Raw genomic sequence first — 17,473 nt, forward strand, 5'->3', positions numbered from 1 at the left:
AGATTTGAAAATGGGGGAAGCCATGCATGTGTGGAGGCAGGGGGCATATGAATAATTTCTGTGCTTTCCCCTTAATTTTGCTGTGAACCTAAGACTGCTCTAAAAAATAATCTTAATTTTTAAAAAGCGTATAATTCAGTGGTTTTTAAAATATTCACAAGGTTGTGCAATCATCTATGCTAATTCCAGAATATGTTCATTACCTTAAAAAGGTTCCTCATGCCCATTAGCAGTCATACCCCATACTTCCTTCCCCCCAGCCACCGGTATTCATTAATCTACTTTCTGTCTCTCTGGATTTGCCTATTATGGACATTTCCGGTAAACGCAATCACACAACATGTGGTATTTTGGGTCTGGCTTCTTTCATTTTGCATAATGTTTTCAAGGTTCATCCATGTTGTACCAGGTATCAATACTTCATTCCTTTTTACAGCTGAATAATATTTCATTGTATTTATATATCACTTTTGTTGATCTATGCATCAGTGTAAACTGCCAAACTATTTTCCTGAGCAACTCTACCTTTTCACATTCCCACTGGCAAGCAGTGAATGAGTGAGGGTTCCAAATTCTACATATCCTCACCAACACTTGGTATTATTTGGCTTTTTTATTATAGTCATCCTGGTGTGTGTAATGTGATATCTCATTCTGGTTTTGATTTGCATTTCCCTAACAACTGATAATGGGGAGCATCTTTACCTGTACTTATTGGCCATTTGTATATTAATCTGGAGAAATGCTTATCCAAATGTATTGCCCATTTATAATTGAGCTATTTGTATTTTTATTGATGAGTTGCAGAGTATATTATGTATACTCAACAGTAGACCTTTATCAGATATGTAAAGATGTGCAAATATGTTCTCCCCTTCTGTGCATTGTCTTTCTACTTCCTTGATCATGTCCTTTGGTGCACAAAAGTTTTACTTTTGATGAAGTTCAATTGACCTATTTTCCCTTTAGTCGCTTGTACTTTGGGTGTCATATGTAAGAAACCATTGCCTAATCCAAGGCCATGAAGTTTAGTTGTACATTTTCTTCTAGGGGTTTTGTAGTTTTAGATCCTACATTTACATTCCTGATCCATTTTGACTTAAGTTTTGCATATGGTGTGAGGTAGGGGGTCAACTTAATATTTCACATGTGGATATCCAGTTATCCCAACACTGCTTGTTGAAAGACTATTCCTGTGCGATTTTCTTGGCACGTCAACTAATTCTAGAATCTGTGTGTGTTGGGTGTGGTTTGACTTACAGTTCCTTGGAATCATTCTTTATACAAAGGATTTTTTTTTCTGGCCTTGTGGACTTTCCAACAACACATATGTAGACTGGCCATTAGTGAAGAAATCATTTCATTTATTCTGACCAGTTTTCTCTTTGTTTGCTGTGGGTATGTAATTCCACACCCTGTTACTCCCTGATGGCTGGTAGGCCTCATTGCACCATCGTTCTGGACTGGATTATTGAAGTATCTTTAAAAGTAGTTTCTCTGCCTCTGTTTTTGCCCCACAAATTTATCCTCAATGCAGCAACTGGAGTGATGTTTTAAAACCAGAAGTCAAATTTGTTGTAAAATCTCACCAGAGGCTTCCTATTACTCTCAGAGTAAAAGTTAAGGTCCTTATCATGGCCTACAAGCCCAACTGAATCGGTCCCACCCTCTCTCTGACATCATCTCTGGCCACTCTTCCCCTGTATTAATCTCTCCAGTCCCTCTGCCCTCCATTATGTTCCTGGTGCGTGCCAGGCACTCTTCTACCCAAAGACTTGAACTCTATGTTCCTTCCACCTGGAATTCTCTTCCACCTGATGATTTCATGGTTCATTTCCTTCATTATCTTTAATTCTGTGTTCAAATGTCACCTTGGTGAGGCTTGTCACAACCATGCCATTTAAAGTAAAACTATCCCCTTGTCCTGACACTCCTTAAACAACTTGTTCCACTTAGATTTCTCCCCATAGCACTTATCATCTTTTAAAATAATATGTAATTATGTGAATAACTGTTCAAGCAGGACACAGAAACTATACAAAAGATTGAGCAGGAATAGTTTATACAATGAAAAAATAAGTATAAAAGTGTAAAGAGAACTATAGAGAATAGCCCAGAATTACAGTAGAGTAGCTAAGAAAGAAACAAATGTGGGAGGGGTCCACTTCTGCAAGGCTGGGTTCAGACTTTGTTGGAGAAGGTGTGGCTGTAGTTCAGGGATGGTGGAGGAGTTTGCCGGTTGCCAAGGGCCAGAGCTGGTCCATGGTCAGAGCAGCATTCAGCGGGTAGGGAAATGTAGGTGGACAGTGGCAAGTGGCAAAGTTCTGTCCCCTCCCAGGTCCAGGTGGGCTGAAGATAGGACACCTAGAGGACTCACCGGGATTCCACTTGTGGGGGTGCCACTCAATCCCCCTAGGAAGCTATCCAAGGGGATCCACTGATTCCACTGTTGATCACCCACTGTGGGCGAGTGCCTGTGGACATCCCCAAATTGTGCCACTGCTGGTTGTACACCAGGAGAAAGAAAATGAAAAAACCTGGAAGCACCCTGGAACCAGGAAGGAAGCCCCTTTGCCCTAAGCCTTCTGCTAACAAAGCTTAACCCCTGCCAGGTGCAAAAGAGAAATGCCTACTGGGTCCACCTCCATTATTGCAGAGCAAACAATGGAGGGTAACACATTGATGTTGTATTACAGAGGCAATCTATTGATAACTGGTACCATAATTCACTGATTTATTTTGTTTATTTTATGTTTTCCATGCTTTTACTTCCAACTTACCTCTATTGTTATATTCGTAGTAAGTTTTTTGAAGACAGCGTATGGTTGTATCATGGTTTTTAATCTACTCTGCCAATCCATGGCTTTTAGTTTGCATGGTTAGTCTATGTACATTTGATATAATCATTAATATGTAAAGGCTTGTATTCGTTTCCTAAGGCTGCTGTAAATAGTGCTATAAGCCAGGTGGCTAAAACATAGACATTCATTCTCTCACAGTTCCAGAAGGAGAAGTCTGAGATCAAGAGAGATGGGAAAGGTAGACAATCCAATAAAGGGTATGCTAATGAGATGGTCACTATTATGGGCAACTGGTACTCAGTCTTCCTGAAGATCCTCTGAGAAATAGGGTGGAACCATCTCAAGACTGTCCCATGGGGAACAAGGAGCTGAGGACTATTAGCCCATCAGTTACCATCTCTACTGACTTGGTAGGTGAATTCACCTGCACTTCTGGTGTCACCACGTGTGTCATGGGAAGCACAGGGGAACAGAGGATGAAGGCATTGGGTTGGGAAGCTGTGACCCTCTCAGTGTGCAGGAACTACAGGTGCAGTGGGCTGAGGGGGTGGGCCATCAGCACTGTCAACCATAGTCCACACCTTGCAGTGCACTGATGCACTCACGCTCCAAACCAAATCTGTTCTGGCAAATTCTGGAACTGGGGCTTTAGGTTGGCAACCAGCCACAATCTCTAAAACAATGACAGGAGATGGTTAGTAGAAACAAGCTGCAGTCCCAGCTTTCCGGGTGGTCTGGGGGCTTTAATTTGCAGCCATCCTGCCTCCTCTCCTACCCCTTCTCCATGCCCACCTATCCCAGCCAGCAAGCCCTCTGGTCTTGGTGATTCTTTGGTGGTGCCATCAAAACCTTCTTGTTCCCGTATGCCAAGGAAGGCCCAGACATTGTCCCCATTGGTGAGACATCTGGGAAGTAGCAGCTGTGAGGAGCTGTGACCACTCTGAGATTCAATGGAGAGGTTGCGAGAGGTGTCAACAGAAGTGATGAGAGCTACAGCTGTGGAGTAGAGGCAGTCATCATGGTGTGGATGGTATGAGGGTCTCCCATCATAAAGGGATGCAGCCATCCAAAGAAATGCCTCAGGCCATTGGGTACTGGGGGGCGGAGATAGGTCTCCCCTCCTGCCACTGTTCTCCCAGTGGTGTCTACCACCAGTTGAACACATCCAGTATCCAAAAAATCCCCCACACAATTGGAAAACTCTGTAGAGTTCATCTGCTGGGGCACAGCACAAGATGGTGGACGACGGGCAGCCCCTGGAAACCTCCAATTGCAGTAAGCATAGAGTTCATGGGGGCAGCCCTGTACTCCCAATGACCCCTACATGGTGTTCCATCATCTTTTTCAAGGATGGAATTAAATTTGTCAATGTCATAATATGCTTAGATGAGTGACTCCATATAATGAGGGAAATCAAGGTCTCTGGGGTAAAGTCAACAAGAACAGGACACAGGAAAATCTCTCCCATTGACATAGAGACTCCAGCATGTTTACTAATCTCTGGTCCTAAAGTGCACTGGCCTCGCCCTTTCCTACTCCCAGGAGGGAAGGCTTTCTGCTCAGCAGCACCTTCCAAGCTGGCAGTTGATTACTGGATCGTGCCAGCACCCTCAGTACAATCCCCCAGGGGTTATTAGAGAGGGATAATTATTGTTATTTAGTGAGTACTTGGGGGTGTGCAGTCGACAGTGGTGTCCAATGTTCTGCCAGAGAGGCACAAAGCTGCCCTTGTGTGGCCGCAGCACCTGTGTACAGGGCCTACGTCAGCCGTGGGTCTCAGCGGAGATGATTCAAGCCCAGGAAGTACAGGGTCAGGGAGGGAGAAGGCCAAATTCTTGCTCAGAAGGCAGCCAGGGCTGAGGCCAGCAGAGCCACGTGCCCAAGTGTGCTCAACCATGAACTCAGAGCACAGGCCCCTCGTGGCCTGTTTGTGTCTCACTTGGCCCATTTATCCAAAGGGAAGGAGATGTGAGGCCTGTCTTATGGTACATGAGGCAGTCAAAGCTGAGGAGGAAGGTGAAAGCATTTTGGAAAGTCGGGGTTCTAGAAGAATGAATGTAAGCAACTTTCAGTATTGTGGTTTTGGACAGGCTCTGATGGATCCTGGTCCCTGGTCCCACTCCAGGCAGAAGGAGAGGGGAGCCCTCATTCACTGAGCCTTGTACATGTCAGGGGAGCCGAGTCTTCGCAGGCCCACTCAGCAGAGTCTTACAAAGATCCAAAGTGATCGAAGTTGTGGGTGCCCCTGTGGGGGAGGAATTCTCTGAGGCTCAGAGAGATTCAGTAACTGGTTTATTCTTGAGTGAACTAACGACCAAGACCACCTAGCACGTGGATGGAGCTCCTCCCTACAGGACATCGAACTCGTGAGACCCAGGAATCAAGGCTTTCCCTTTGGGGAACTTAATTCTAACACAGAAGATGGGCAGTGAACACTCATGGGGAGAAATGAGCAGACAATCCAGAGAGTAATGAGTGCTCTCCAGGAAACACAGCCTGGCCTCGGGGTCCAGAATGGAAGGGGTGGCACAGCCATATCACTCCCTCCTGTGGCCTGGGGAGGCCCCTCTGAGGAGGTGATATTTAAACTGATCCTGAGACATAAAATAGTGCCCCCAATGCCAGGAAGATGTGGCGTGAGGGTCCCAGGCCCAGGATGAGCAAATGCAGGGGCCCCAGGGCAGGTGAGAGCTCAGACTGTGGGGACCCTGTGGGAATCAGCTGATCGCACACCCTGTCTCTGCAGTTCTAAAGCTCAGTCCCTCTCCCCTTAGCAGTGAGGGGCCACTTACCAGAGCACTGGCTGAAGATCCAGCCCTGGGATCCTGGGGGAGGGGGATGGGCGGGAGGGTAAGGAAGCCCTTGGCCTTCCCTCCATGACTGGGAGTGCAGACACGCACCCCTGCCCCTTCTGATAATGTCCTCATCCAGATGGCTCACTTGGAGTAAGCACCCTGGGAGGCAGGAAAAAGGGATGGTATTATATGTCTTTTATTCTGTGGGTGGCACTTAATTGTCACTCATTAGATACCAACAATAATGACAGTCCACCTCCCCTGATGCAGAATTGGCCGGGTTGCTAGGTGGGAGGGGTGTGGCCAGTGCCAAGTGTTCATGGGCAGGAGCCGAGCTGGGCATAAAGGGCAGCACTGTGAGGACCTCGCACAGCCTCCTCCAGACCCCAGTGACCTGCCGGCGGCTGTGAGCACAGACCCCTGGAGATGAAGGTTCTGTTCCTGACCATCACCCTTGGCCTGATCACAGCCCTGCAGGCCCAGGACCCTCTGTTCTTCCCCTCAGAGAACGAGAATGTGAGTCCAGGGAAGGGCAGGAAGAGAGGTATGGGGGAAAGGTGGTGACTACCTGTTGGCCAGCAGTGACCAGTGGCATTGTTTTAGGAGGTGTCATTCAAGGTCGAAGTTCTGACCCTGTGCTCCCTGCAGAGTGTGGTCAGAGGAGCAGGAGGCTCTGCTCTTGACAGGGCTCCTCATTGGGCCCAGAGGCTGAAACAGGGGAGCCGGTTCAGCATAGGGACTGTTGGTCTGACACTTTGGGAACCCAGAGGCACTGAGGACCCTGTGGAGTATAGACTCATCCAGGGCCAGGGCCCAGTCCCAGCAGAGAAGAGATTCATGGGGTGGGAGACCCCCTGCCTCTGTTTAGGGTCAGGAGCCCTGAGTGCTGGGCTTGTTCTAACAGAGCCCGTGGTGTGGATGTGTGGGACCCAGCCAGCCTTTGGAGGACAGCAGCCGGGGTGCTGGGGATGTCTGGTGATGGCTGCAGCCCATGCACCGGGGATGGGGGTAGTGGGGTGAGGAGGAGATTCTGGGCCATGTCCGTGCTGGACTCACGGCCCCCACCCTGCTCAGATCATAGGGACATGGTATGTGAAGGCCGTGGTGGCTGACAAGGACCTGCCTAAGGAGAAAAGGCCCAAGAAGGTGTTCCCCTTGACAGTCACTGCCCTGGATGGTGGAGACTTGGAGGCCATGGTCACCTTCATGTGAGTGTTGCCTCCCAAGGGTCCTGCTCTCCCCTCCTCCTCCCTCTCCCCAGGCTGCGAGGTGGCCCAGAGCAGCCCCTCTTCATGCCTCTTTCCATCCCACTTTGGGATGTGGGTAAAATGAATGTCCCCCTGACCTTGAAGGGAAAGAGTCCAGACTGTGGGGATGACAATGGAACTTGTGGGGACACCAGGGCAGAGGCCCATGTGCCAGGTGAGCTCAGGTTGGCTCGAGTGTGTTTCCCGACAGCCTCTCCACCTGCCTCCCGTTTTCCAGGAAGGGGGGCCAGTGCCACGAGAAGAGAGTTGTGATGCACCAAACTGAGGAGCCTGGCAGATACAGCGCCCGTGAGTCCCAGACCAGGCTGTGCCACATTCCCCGCCAGAGCCCAGGCCTCCCCTTCCCCTGAGGCCGCCTGCTGCCTGGCAGTCCCTGCCCTGTCCCCTCCCAGGAGCAGCTAACCACTCCCTTCCCAGGAGTCTCTTTGTCCTGACATTGGACAGGTTTCTCCACAGCAGGGGTGACAGTACCAAACCCTCCCTCTGGATGGTCCTAGCAGTTCAGCTTGCAGAGAAACCAAGGGTTGAGGATGAGGATGCAGGGCGGGACAGGTGCTGGGAGAACAAAGGACAGAGCCCCAGCCTCTGATGTCTTCTGGCCTCTAGTGACTCCACTGCTTGGGTTGGAACCTTCCTCATGAGGAGTCTCCATCTTCAGTGTGGGGGTCATGATTCTGAGCAGCAGTGTGTCCTGGGTACAGGACCAGCTTGGGCACCTGGATTACGGGGCAGTCAGTAGAGCTAAGGCAGCCGAGAAATTGAAACGTTCCAGAATGTTCCCTAATGTCTCAAATATTTTCTGCAGCAATGAAGACACTAAATACCAGTTTTCTCTATGTCTGTCTGCAGATGGGGGCAAAAGGCACGTGTACATCCTGGACTTGCCAGTGAAGGACCACCACATCTTTTACTGCGAGGGCCAGCTCGGAGGGAAAGCAATCCGCATGGCAAAACTCGTGGGTAAGAGGCTGCTGCCCCAGGTCCTCAGAGATCTGCCTCTCCTGCTCTGCTTCTAGAAGCCAGTGGGACTGGCTTCAGTCCTGATTCTGGGGAATATGAACACCCTGCTTCTGTCTTTGGGGGCCTGGCACAATTTGCTGCCCTGGGGTGTCCAGTCCAAACTCCCTCAGTGACCCGACTTCTCACCAAGGGGATATGGACGCGGCTGCAAAGTCCCATCTCCTGGGGTCTGGGGCATGAGGCCAGGTCAGCATTGGGGAGTGCACTGCTGCTGACAGAGGTCTTCTTGGAGCAATGACCCTCCAGATTGGGGTGAAGTCCAAGAATTCTCTGGCCAGAGAGCATCACAATTCCTCCAGGCCATCAGCTTCCTCCAGGCCATCAGCTTCTTCCAGGTCAGGGGTGTGACCCTGCAGATCGGTTTTGAGAGTGGACCTGGGACCCAAGGGGCCCTCGGTGTCTCGGAGTGTCTCCCTGGCTATCCTCCTTCACAGGGACCTGTCAGCTGGGTGGTGGCCTGCCTCCTCTGTGCCTACTCTGTATCCACTTTCAGGGGCAACCCTCCATCTCAGCCTCAGCCATTACAGGGCGAAGCCTCCCAAGTGCTAGGAGGCACTGTCTCCTCTTGGGGTCTGCTTCCTGAACCTGGGGCTCACCTGGTCACCTCGCCTACAGGTAGAAATCCCGACATGAGCCTGGAAGCCCTGGAAGAATTTAAGAAATTCACAGAGCGCAAGGGATTGCCACAGGACAACATCATCATGCCCGTCCAGACGGGTAAGAGGACAACTCTGCCCAGGTTCCCTGTGTCCACTCTGCATCCCCCTCTGTCCCCTATGTCCCTCCCTGTGTCCCCAACAGGTTCCTCATGTCCCACTGTGCCCTTCAAGTCCCTCTGTGTCCCCCATGACCTTCCTCTCCCCTTCCCCTGCCCCTCCATGGGGGAGACATCAGCGCTGTGGTGTGTCACAGGGGCACAAGGGCCCCACGCCGGGTCTTTGTTATTGGTGTCAGAGCTGCAGCTTGATGGGGTCTGGGCCCTTGCCCAGGGTCTCTTCTCATTGCTGAATTCTCCTTGGTTTCTACAGAAAGCTGCATTCCTGAAAGTGACTAGGGTAAGTGACCCTTGAAGCAAACAAGAGTCCTGGGTTCAAAGGAAGTCAAGAGTCACCAAGACACCCCCAAGGTGGAGACAAGAGGGACTCCATGTGAGCCAGGCAGAGCCTTGTCTGCTCTGAGATCCCCTCTGGGATTCGATCCTTACTTGGGATGTCTGTCCCCGAACATCATTCCTGGGACATTTAGGGACTCCTTTTTTTCTCTGTCTCTGTAACTTGGGACCAATGGGCCAGGGTCTGTCCTCCACCACACCCATGCACCTGGTGGAAGTGGGAACATGCCCTCCATGCCGCAGCCCTGAGAGCATTACATGTGCCTCCCACACTGCCACCCCTGAGAACCCCACACCTGCCCCCCCCCCGTCCTGGACTCATTGACCCTCTCCCTTCTTTCTAGGGCAGGGGGCACCAGGACCCCACAGCAGCCCCAGGGAGACATCACCAGGACCCTCTGTCCTGCAGGACATGGAAGAAGCCCCTGCCTCTAGAGCCTGACCTGCTCTGCCCCTCTGCTACCCTGACTCCGCTTCCTCCCCCAGCCCTGCATCCTCTTTCCTAGTTCCACATAAAGAGCTTCAGCAGTTCCTGGTGACTCTGCCTGTCTGTGGGGTCCCTCGCGTGGGCTGGGAACTGGGAGGAAGTGGGCAAGCCAGGGGAGGCAGGACAGGAGGACCCATCTATGTCTGGATTCTCCTTGAGAGTTAGACCAATCCAATGGGCATTTGGGTCCAGGCCGAGGGGTGGGTGCTACAGCTCTGACCAAGGGTCTAATGGGGGACAGATCTGACACCCAAGAAGCTCACGTTCTGGGCGGTCACATGGTTTGGAAGAGGGGGTGTGATGATAACAGAGTCTGATCCAGCCCTGAGGAGGGGACATGTGTGCAGGTGGGGATCACCTGGTTCCCGAATGTCTGGAGGTGGTGGCAGGAATGACAGGGGAAGCTGCCTTTGAGGGCTCAGGCAGGAGACCAAGCTTCCCCAGGCCACCAGGATAGGGACAACAGGACCACGGCATCCCAGCCTGAGTGGGACTCTGCTCCTGCTCCCTCCCCCTAGGCCTGACTGGACACAGGCACTGCCCCTGGGGAGGAAGCCACTTCAAGAGCGACCTTGTTCACAATTCTAATGTCATCACTATGGTTTCCCAAATTACCCTGGGGCTTTGCAGTGAGTGGTCTGACAGCCAGCCAACTGAGGTCAGGGTCTCCTTGCTTGTGGTGGGAGAGGTGAACCCAGCCCAGCTTCCCTGGAGGCAGGGGGACACCGGGAGCTTCTTTCATGTAGGGTCAATGCACCTTCCCAAGTCCCAGGCCCAAGGTCCCCAGTAGGGTGGCCAGCATCCCTGGGCCTCTCCTGGACACAAATGCTGACTGCTGGGACCCTGGCATTTGTTTGTTCCTTCTTTGACAATGATACCAAGTAGGGAGTTCCTGCATGGTGCAAGCCCCCCACTAGTTGAGGGGGTGCCCAGGGGCCAGTCAATCAGAGGTTACAATGGCTTTGTCTTTGTATTTTCAGCTTTCCATAAGGATGACAGTCCTTACACCACTGTCCCTGCAATGGCACGAGGCCATCAAGGCAGGAGCCTGGGAGGAGGGAGCCAGTGGAAGCCCCGCTGCCTGCAGGCCCCTGTCCTGGGATTCCAGGGCCCTGGAATTTGTACCATTTGTCTACCTGGTGCTGACCTGAACCTAAGCAGTGGGTCCCTCTGATGTGGCTGTCCCAGGGGGCTGTGCAGAGAAGGGGCTGTGGGCTGGCCAGGGTCACAGTGCAGGCTCCTCAAGGGTCGAGAGGTTAAGACTTGGGGTAGGGATGCTAAGATCTGACAGGTGACAATCCTCAGCAGATCTGCCCCAGGACACGTCCCTCCAAGTGGAGAATAAGTGGGCAGAGCTGAAGAATCCCCATGCCCAGCTCCTGGGCTCATACAGAGCCTATTTTCAGGGTCTGTCTTCCTAGATGGGGGGCCACAGAGTTCCTACATGGAGTCCTTTCCTCTATCTGGGGATCCAAGCCCAGCACCTGCCCCAGCGCCGTCTGTCCCCCAACAACCTTGGCCCTGCCTGAAGGCTGTCCAGGTGCCCGGTCCGTGCTGGGCAGTGGTCTTCAGGGAAGACCTGGGCCCTAGAGGGCCTGGTGTCCAGGGAGGACCTTCACAGGCAAATGGGGCAGAACAAGTGAGATCTTAAAAGAATCCTGCAAACCACACTTCCCATGGGACAGGATCCTGGAGGGGCCCCAGGAAGACCACAGACTTTCTCAGAGAGGCAGCTGGCGTCCTGGGGGTTCAAGTCCCTACTGTCGAACCACCATGCTTTTCTCCCCACCTGGACCTCATTTTAGGGTGGAGACCAAGCAGTGGCCCTAAAACAAAACCAGCCCCACAGTCCCAGGTCTGAGGGTCCTAGCTGTGGTGTCCCCAAAAGCAATGGGGGGAAACACAGAAAGAAGGGTATGAAGTAGACCCCACTGGGTTCAACCACATCAAGTTCATCTTTCCCGGAGACATGACACTTCTATTTCTTCCTTTCTCCTCCTGGTTTGTTTACCTGTTTTCTTGCTCAGTTGGGTCCTCTGAGAAGTGGCCACTGAGCCAGGCAAGAGAGTGAGAGGGTCCTGGGAGCTGATCCTTGAGAAAGATCAGGAGGGACGAAGCCAAATGAGGCAGGAGATGCTCCAAGGAGCCTAGCTGGCTCAGGGGGGAGTTGGGAGCCATGGCTGCCCATGGAGGAACCTGCAGGGCAAGAAGGCCAGCCTAGCACTCTCCTCCACAAATCTCCTCTTGTGCTCGGTCCTGGGAGCGCTGCTACTGGGGACCTTCAGCCAGCTGTCATCCTTTCAGCTCAGTGGCAGTCTCTCTCCTGAAGGGGCTCAGAGCGTCACCCTGTGTGGACACTATAGCCCACCTGTCATGTCCTGGGTGCATGTAAACACCTCTGCTCACCTTTGGGGAGCAGCTCCTCCAGGTCCCAGGAACGCTCCTTCCAAGAGGACACTCAGAAGAGGGAGGTTAGTAGTCAAACCACAGCCCCCAACCCACTACAGCTGGTCCTAGGGCCAGACTGCCTCTCACAGCCTCCCCTCAGTTGCTCCTTCTCTATGCCACACACCCTGAAACCCCCTCCATCTCAGTGGTGCCCAGAAGGATGACCCAGATGTTCCTGTTCACATGCTGATCAGGAGGCAGCGCGTGTCCACTCATGGCCAACAAGCATGGGGGCACCGTATCTGCAGGGATGAGCTGCCCAATCCCTGACCTCTAGTTAAGGTGTTGGGAAGAACCATCTTGAGCAGGAGTCATGCTTGTCTCCTCCAGAGGGACCCAGTTCTGGTTAGCCCAGCACTTAAAAGGCCCTGCCATCTAACTCAGCAGAAGGAAATGACCCCCAACAGTGGGGCTCACTGACCTCAACCCACCCCTTCTGGGTCAGCTTAGAGGGAACCCTGCCCACAGGTGGGGGTTGCCCAGGCCACTTGGCCATCTAGGGTCGCTGATCACCGCACTTTTGCCCCACATCAAGTTCAGAAACTCCACACAACTCCTCCCCTCCCCTTCTGAGAGGTGCAGCCCAACCTCACCCCTTCCAGGAACTAATTCCAGAATATTTTCATCACCCTATAAAGGTTCCTCGTGTCTATTAGCAGTCACTTCTCATGCCTCCCCCTTCCCTGACCCCTGGCAATCACTAATCTACTTCCTATCTCCCTGGATTTGCTGACTCTGGACATTTCTTATAAATGGAATCCTACAACATGTGGCCTTTGGTGTCTGCCTTCTTCCACCCAGCATGATGTTTTCAAGGTTCATCCATGTTGTAGCATGTGTCAGAACTTCATTCCTTTTTATGGCTGAAGGATATTCCACTGCATGGATAGACCACATTTGGTTATCCGTTCTTCAGTTGGTAGACATTGGGGTTGTTCCCATCCTTTGGCTATTGTGAATAATGCTGCAATGAACACACTTGTTCATGGACTTCTCTGGGTCCCTGTTAGCAATTCCTTTGGGTCAGACAAGTCTTGTATGCGATCAACACACGTCCCACAGATTTTCTTTTCCCCTTCACCGGCTCTTCACCGTCTCATTGTCCTTCTGTCTAATAGACCCAGTCTGAGGACACTGGGAAGCTGGTTCTATCACAGACTTCTGGAGGCAAGAGTTGCAGGGGTTATTTTTTTCTTTATAAGCATCTGGACCAATGAGGGTTATTGACTACAAACACCAGAAGAAAATCTAGCTAATTTAAGCAGAAATAAAATTCAAGATGATCCTGTGGCTCACAGAATCCACAGGCATCTGGACAATGTGCAGTAAGCAGGGGGCAGTGGTCAGCTGGGGACATCCCCAGCCTCACCCTAGGAAGAGACCAGTCTGTAGGCTGCCTGGGCCTTCAGACACTAGGCTGTGGAATGGGGATCATTGATTGGTATATGCACTGTATTAGCTCCCTGGCAACACCTTGATTTCAGAACCGTGAGAGAACAAGTTTCTGTTATTTTAAACCACCAACATGGTGGTGGTTAGTTACAGCAGTCCCAAGAAACTAACACATACACATAGACACACACACGCACACACACTCACAGAGGCCACTCTCGTACACAGAGCCAGAGCTCTTCATCTCAGGCTGAATCATAACCCCTTGAAAAGCCCACCTGAAGACCAGAGAATAGCTCCTCCCTTTGGTTTTGTGAGGATTGCACCAGATCTCTTCAGGTAGAACCGCCTGCTATGTCTTCTCTGTGCAGACCAACTCTGCCTCCGTATCTCGTAGACAAACAGATGTCCTCTTGAATGAGCCGACATGGGGCTGCTCAAACCATCGCTACAACAGACCACTGTTGTTTTTCTGATGCATGCTGGTTCCCTCTGGAGGCTCTGGGGAGAATCCATTTTCTCACCTTTTCCAGCCTCTAGAAGTCACCATGTTTCTTGGCTCATGGACTCTTCATCCATGTTCAAGGCCCTTATTGTCTAGTGGAGTCCTCCTAATGTCACGTCACTCTGAATCTGCCTCCATCCTCACATCTTCTCTACTGTGACCATCCTGCCTCCCTCTTCCACTTATAAGAATTATGATTACACTGGGCCCACCTGGATAATCCAGGATTGGCTCCCATCTCAAGGTGAGCTGACTGGCTCTCTTAATCCACCTACAACTTCATATATCTTTGCCATGAAAGCAAACATATTCACAGGTTCTGGCCCTTGACTGGACAGGAAGGGCATTTCAGGCAGTGTTGCTAGAGCATCAGCGAGGATCCACCTCTCTGAGATGAGTAACTCTCAGAGCCCCTGGGTGGGGCAGTGCACACACAAGGCAAATATTCCTTCCTGCCACATAACAGTGATGGACAGACTCATTGGCTGTGAGGAGCCATGAAAGGGGGACAGAAAAGGAGAGCTGACCCTCCTCGGGAGCAACTGGAAGACCTGCCAAAGAAGGGAGCCCTGAGCTTTTTCCTGACCACAAGGTTGATGCACCCGCAGCGGAGAAGCAGCATGGCCAGGGCTGGAGGGTTCATAGAAGATACTGGGACCTGGTAAAGGTCAAATCATCCACCCTTTAGAGCAAGAACTGGGTACTCACCTGCACTGTGTTGGGGTCTCAGTCCTGTTATTCTGAACCTCAGGAGGACTTGAGCCATAGTTTCCTCTCATGTCTTTGGTGATGTCTCCCAGGCAGAGCAGAGCATTTTCCTGCCCATTGCAGGGGTGTGGAGCTCGGTGAGGCCTTAGACAGATCTCCATCCATCAGGGGTCCCTAACAACCCCTTACTCCTAGTGAAATTATGAGCAAGTCAGGTAGCCTTTCTAAGACATAGTTTCCTCAGATGTCAAAGTCATGGTTCGGAAGGAACTTTGCATATTTTAAGTCCATCTATAAATGTGAATAACATTTATTATGTGTTTATATTTTGCAAGACTACTGCACTGGGATCAATATTAAAAATCAAACACATTATTACCAAATGTGTTATAAACTTCAAAAATCCATGGTGCTGTTTAAACAATATTTGAGGTCTGCAAATGTCTAGATGCCACCAAACTCCTGGTCCCTACACAGGGACCATCACAGCCTCACCTCCTTGGGAACCCTCTGTGCCTCTTGTTGGTACTTTTGTGACCTAGACAGCCCTGACACTCAGGCCTGGACTCCAGGCATACTCAACACCTGGGCTCCCATTGCAGAGTCCAAGTTTCCTGGCCCCTCTCTGCCCATTTGTTTCCCCATGTCCACTTTTCCTCTGCAGGTGCTGGGCAGCTTGTCAGCCTCACTCTTGTCGACCTGGGCCTGAGGACCCAAGTTCCCCTCTCTGTGCCTTTTCCCAGTTATATGCCCATGTCTGGATCCTCCCTCTCCCTCACGCCTGAAAAGACTAGTCTCATTCAACCCTGAGATTTATCCTCAGCCTCTCAAGGAAACTGAACCCCAGAAGACACAGGGATGAGGCAAGAGCTAGTGCTGGTAAACCAGATCCTGGTAGGTGGTCATGCCCAAGACCTGGGGAATAGCATGCATATGTGTGCTCATCATCAGAACAAAACTGCAATTGATTTCAGGGGAAAGAGCTTGGCAATGATATTGGTTTAGAGGATCTGGAGCCCTCAATAGTGTCCGGACAAAGGAAAGTCTGGCCACACAATCATAATAATTTTTATCCCATGTTCCACAATTATCTAGTAAATGGATGGATGGATGGTGGATGAATGGATAGTAGGTGGGTGTGTGGGTGGGTGGATGGATGGATGGTAGATAGTGGATGTATGGTGAAAGGATGGAAGGATGGTGGGTGGATGGATGAATGGTGGTTAGGTGGATGATGGATGAATGGATAGATGGATAATGGATAGATGAGTGATGGATGGATGGATAAATGTATTGAAGGATGGATACGTGTTGGATGGATAGGGGATAAATGAAAGGATTTTGTATGGATGGTGGCTGGCTGGCTGGATGGATGGATAGTGGACAGATGAGTAGATGAATGGATGGATCAATAGATGAGGGATGGATGGTGGATAAATGGGTGAGTGGATAGATGGATGGATGATGGATGGATGGATAATGGGTGGATGGTAGATTAATGGATGGATGGATGGGTGGGTGGGTGGGTGGTGGATGTATGTATGAGGGATAGATGAATGGACGAATGAATGGTGGATGGATGGATTGTGTATGTGTGCATGATTGATAGTGGATAGATGGATGAATGGATGGAAGGATGGATGGATGAATGGGTGGATAGATGAACAGCTATGAGGCAAGGATTGATAAAGCACACATGGACACCTCTAAGGTAAGAGAGTATAAATCCACTTTACCATCACTGTGATCTGCATGCACATTGCTCCATTCTCTGCTCTTTCTTGATCATTCCTTTCTTGCTCTGGATTGGGGGCATGTCCAATTCTGACAAGGGTCTGGTCCCTTTCTCAGTACTCCTCTCAGTGAGCCCATTAAGAGCCCCTCCCCTTCAGGATGTTCGGGCCATGGTAGCCCCTGCAGAAATCTCACAGAACATTTTCCACCAATGTCAGCTTCCTCTGCTGACCCAATGGGAGGGCAGACTCAAGTGGAGGGACACCTTGCTGTTTGCCTCCCATATCTCCCTCAACAATCTGATCTCTCTTTCCCTATTTCACCCAACTTCACAGCCCACTTTCCTTGAGCTATGGACATCAACTCTGATATTAGTCATTTTAAAGACATCTGAGCTCAGTCTTTTCAATCTTTTTACATTTTTCTCCATAAAGTCCTTATTATAGACATCCTTTTTCCCCAGCTTTCAGGAAAATGGTTAGAAAGTTCTGAGCAGGAACATCGATATCACCAGGGTAAAGTGGTGCCACCCCTGCTGCTCTTAAGCTTCACAATGAACTTCAATGTCATTTGGAATTCAGAATGTGAATCATGGGGGTGTCCCTCCCTTCCCTCCCTGGGGTACTGGAAACAGGCCTCAACTCCCACCTGTGCTCTGGAGCTGGTAGCAGCCTGCCAGATAGGACCTGTGTCTTCTACATTATTAATGTGCTGGTGCTTCTAGCAGACTTCACACAATAAAGATGGTGGTCATGGTAATGAAATAAGAGTGAGTCGACATTATGTACTGAGAATTAATTACGGTGTGGTTCCCTGGATACTGCTTTACATGCCTTATCTCATTCATATCTTGCAAAAGCCCAGTGCTGTGGGTACTGGAGGAAGGGGAGGCTTCATAGTCCTCACATGAGTTAGAAGTTGAATATATTGATAGGCACTGGAGATCTCTCAGCCCAGAGTGCAAGCTTCAACTGGCTTCTGCTGAGACAAGGAACAGAGGCCTCTTATCTACAGGACAGGTGGGCAAATGGGTGAGGGGTAGACCACAGCCAATGTCATCCTCCTGCACTCATTTGGGCCCCCTGGCGGACTCACCCGCAGTTCAACGCTGTAAGTGGGATGGGTGGGGAAGAGGGTTGGGATATACTCCAGAGCAGGTCAACAGCCTCTCCAGGATCCTGTTGGGCACTGTCAGCAAGATGAG

The 17,473-nt window shown here is 50.8% G+C and overlaps 1 protein-coding gene across 1 annotated transcript; it reads left to right on the forward strand.

The window, feature by feature from the left end:
• Positions 1–5,901: 5,901 nt before the first annotated feature.
• LOC106834879 (odorant-binding protein 2b-like) lies at positions 5,902–9,526 on the forward strand. The gene is made up of 7 exons (XM_044747529.2): positions 5,902–6,112; positions 6,671–6,804; positions 7,082–7,152; positions 7,714–7,824; positions 8,500–8,601; positions 8,913–8,939; positions 9,340–9,526. Exons 1-6 carry the CDS (start codon positions 6,023–6,025, stop codon positions 8,936–8,938), a joined length of 534 nt encoding a protein of 177 aa, XP_044603464.1. The 5' UTR covers positions 5,902–6,022; the 3' UTR covers position 8,939; positions 9,340–9,526.
• Positions 9,527–17,473: the final 7,947 nt, after the last annotated feature.

The sequence above is a fragment of the Equus asinus genome, chromosome 14 (assembly GCF_041296235.1).
Source record: "Equus asinus isolate D_3611 breed Donkey chromosome 14, EquAss-T2T_v2, whole genome shotgun sequence".
NCBI lineage: Eukaryota > Metazoa > Chordata > Mammalia > Perissodactyla > Equidae > Equus > Equus asinus.

What these genes read in the sequence shown, in the direction of transcription:
- LOC106834879 (XM_044747529.2), top strand. Translation starts at nt 6,023, where the DNA reads ATGAAGGTTCTGTTCCTGACCATCACCCTTGGCCTGATCACAGCCCTG. An exon ending in GCCTGGCAGATACAGCGCCC is followed by an intron (nt 7,153 to 7,713) that starts GTGAGTCCCAGA and finishes GTCTGTCTGCAG; the next exon opens with ATGGGGGCAAAAGGCACGTG. An exon ending in CCGCATGGCAAAACTCGTGG is followed by an intron (nt 7,825 to 8,499) that starts GTAAGAGGCTGC and finishes CCTCGCCTACAG; the next exon opens with GTAGAAATCCCGACATGAGC.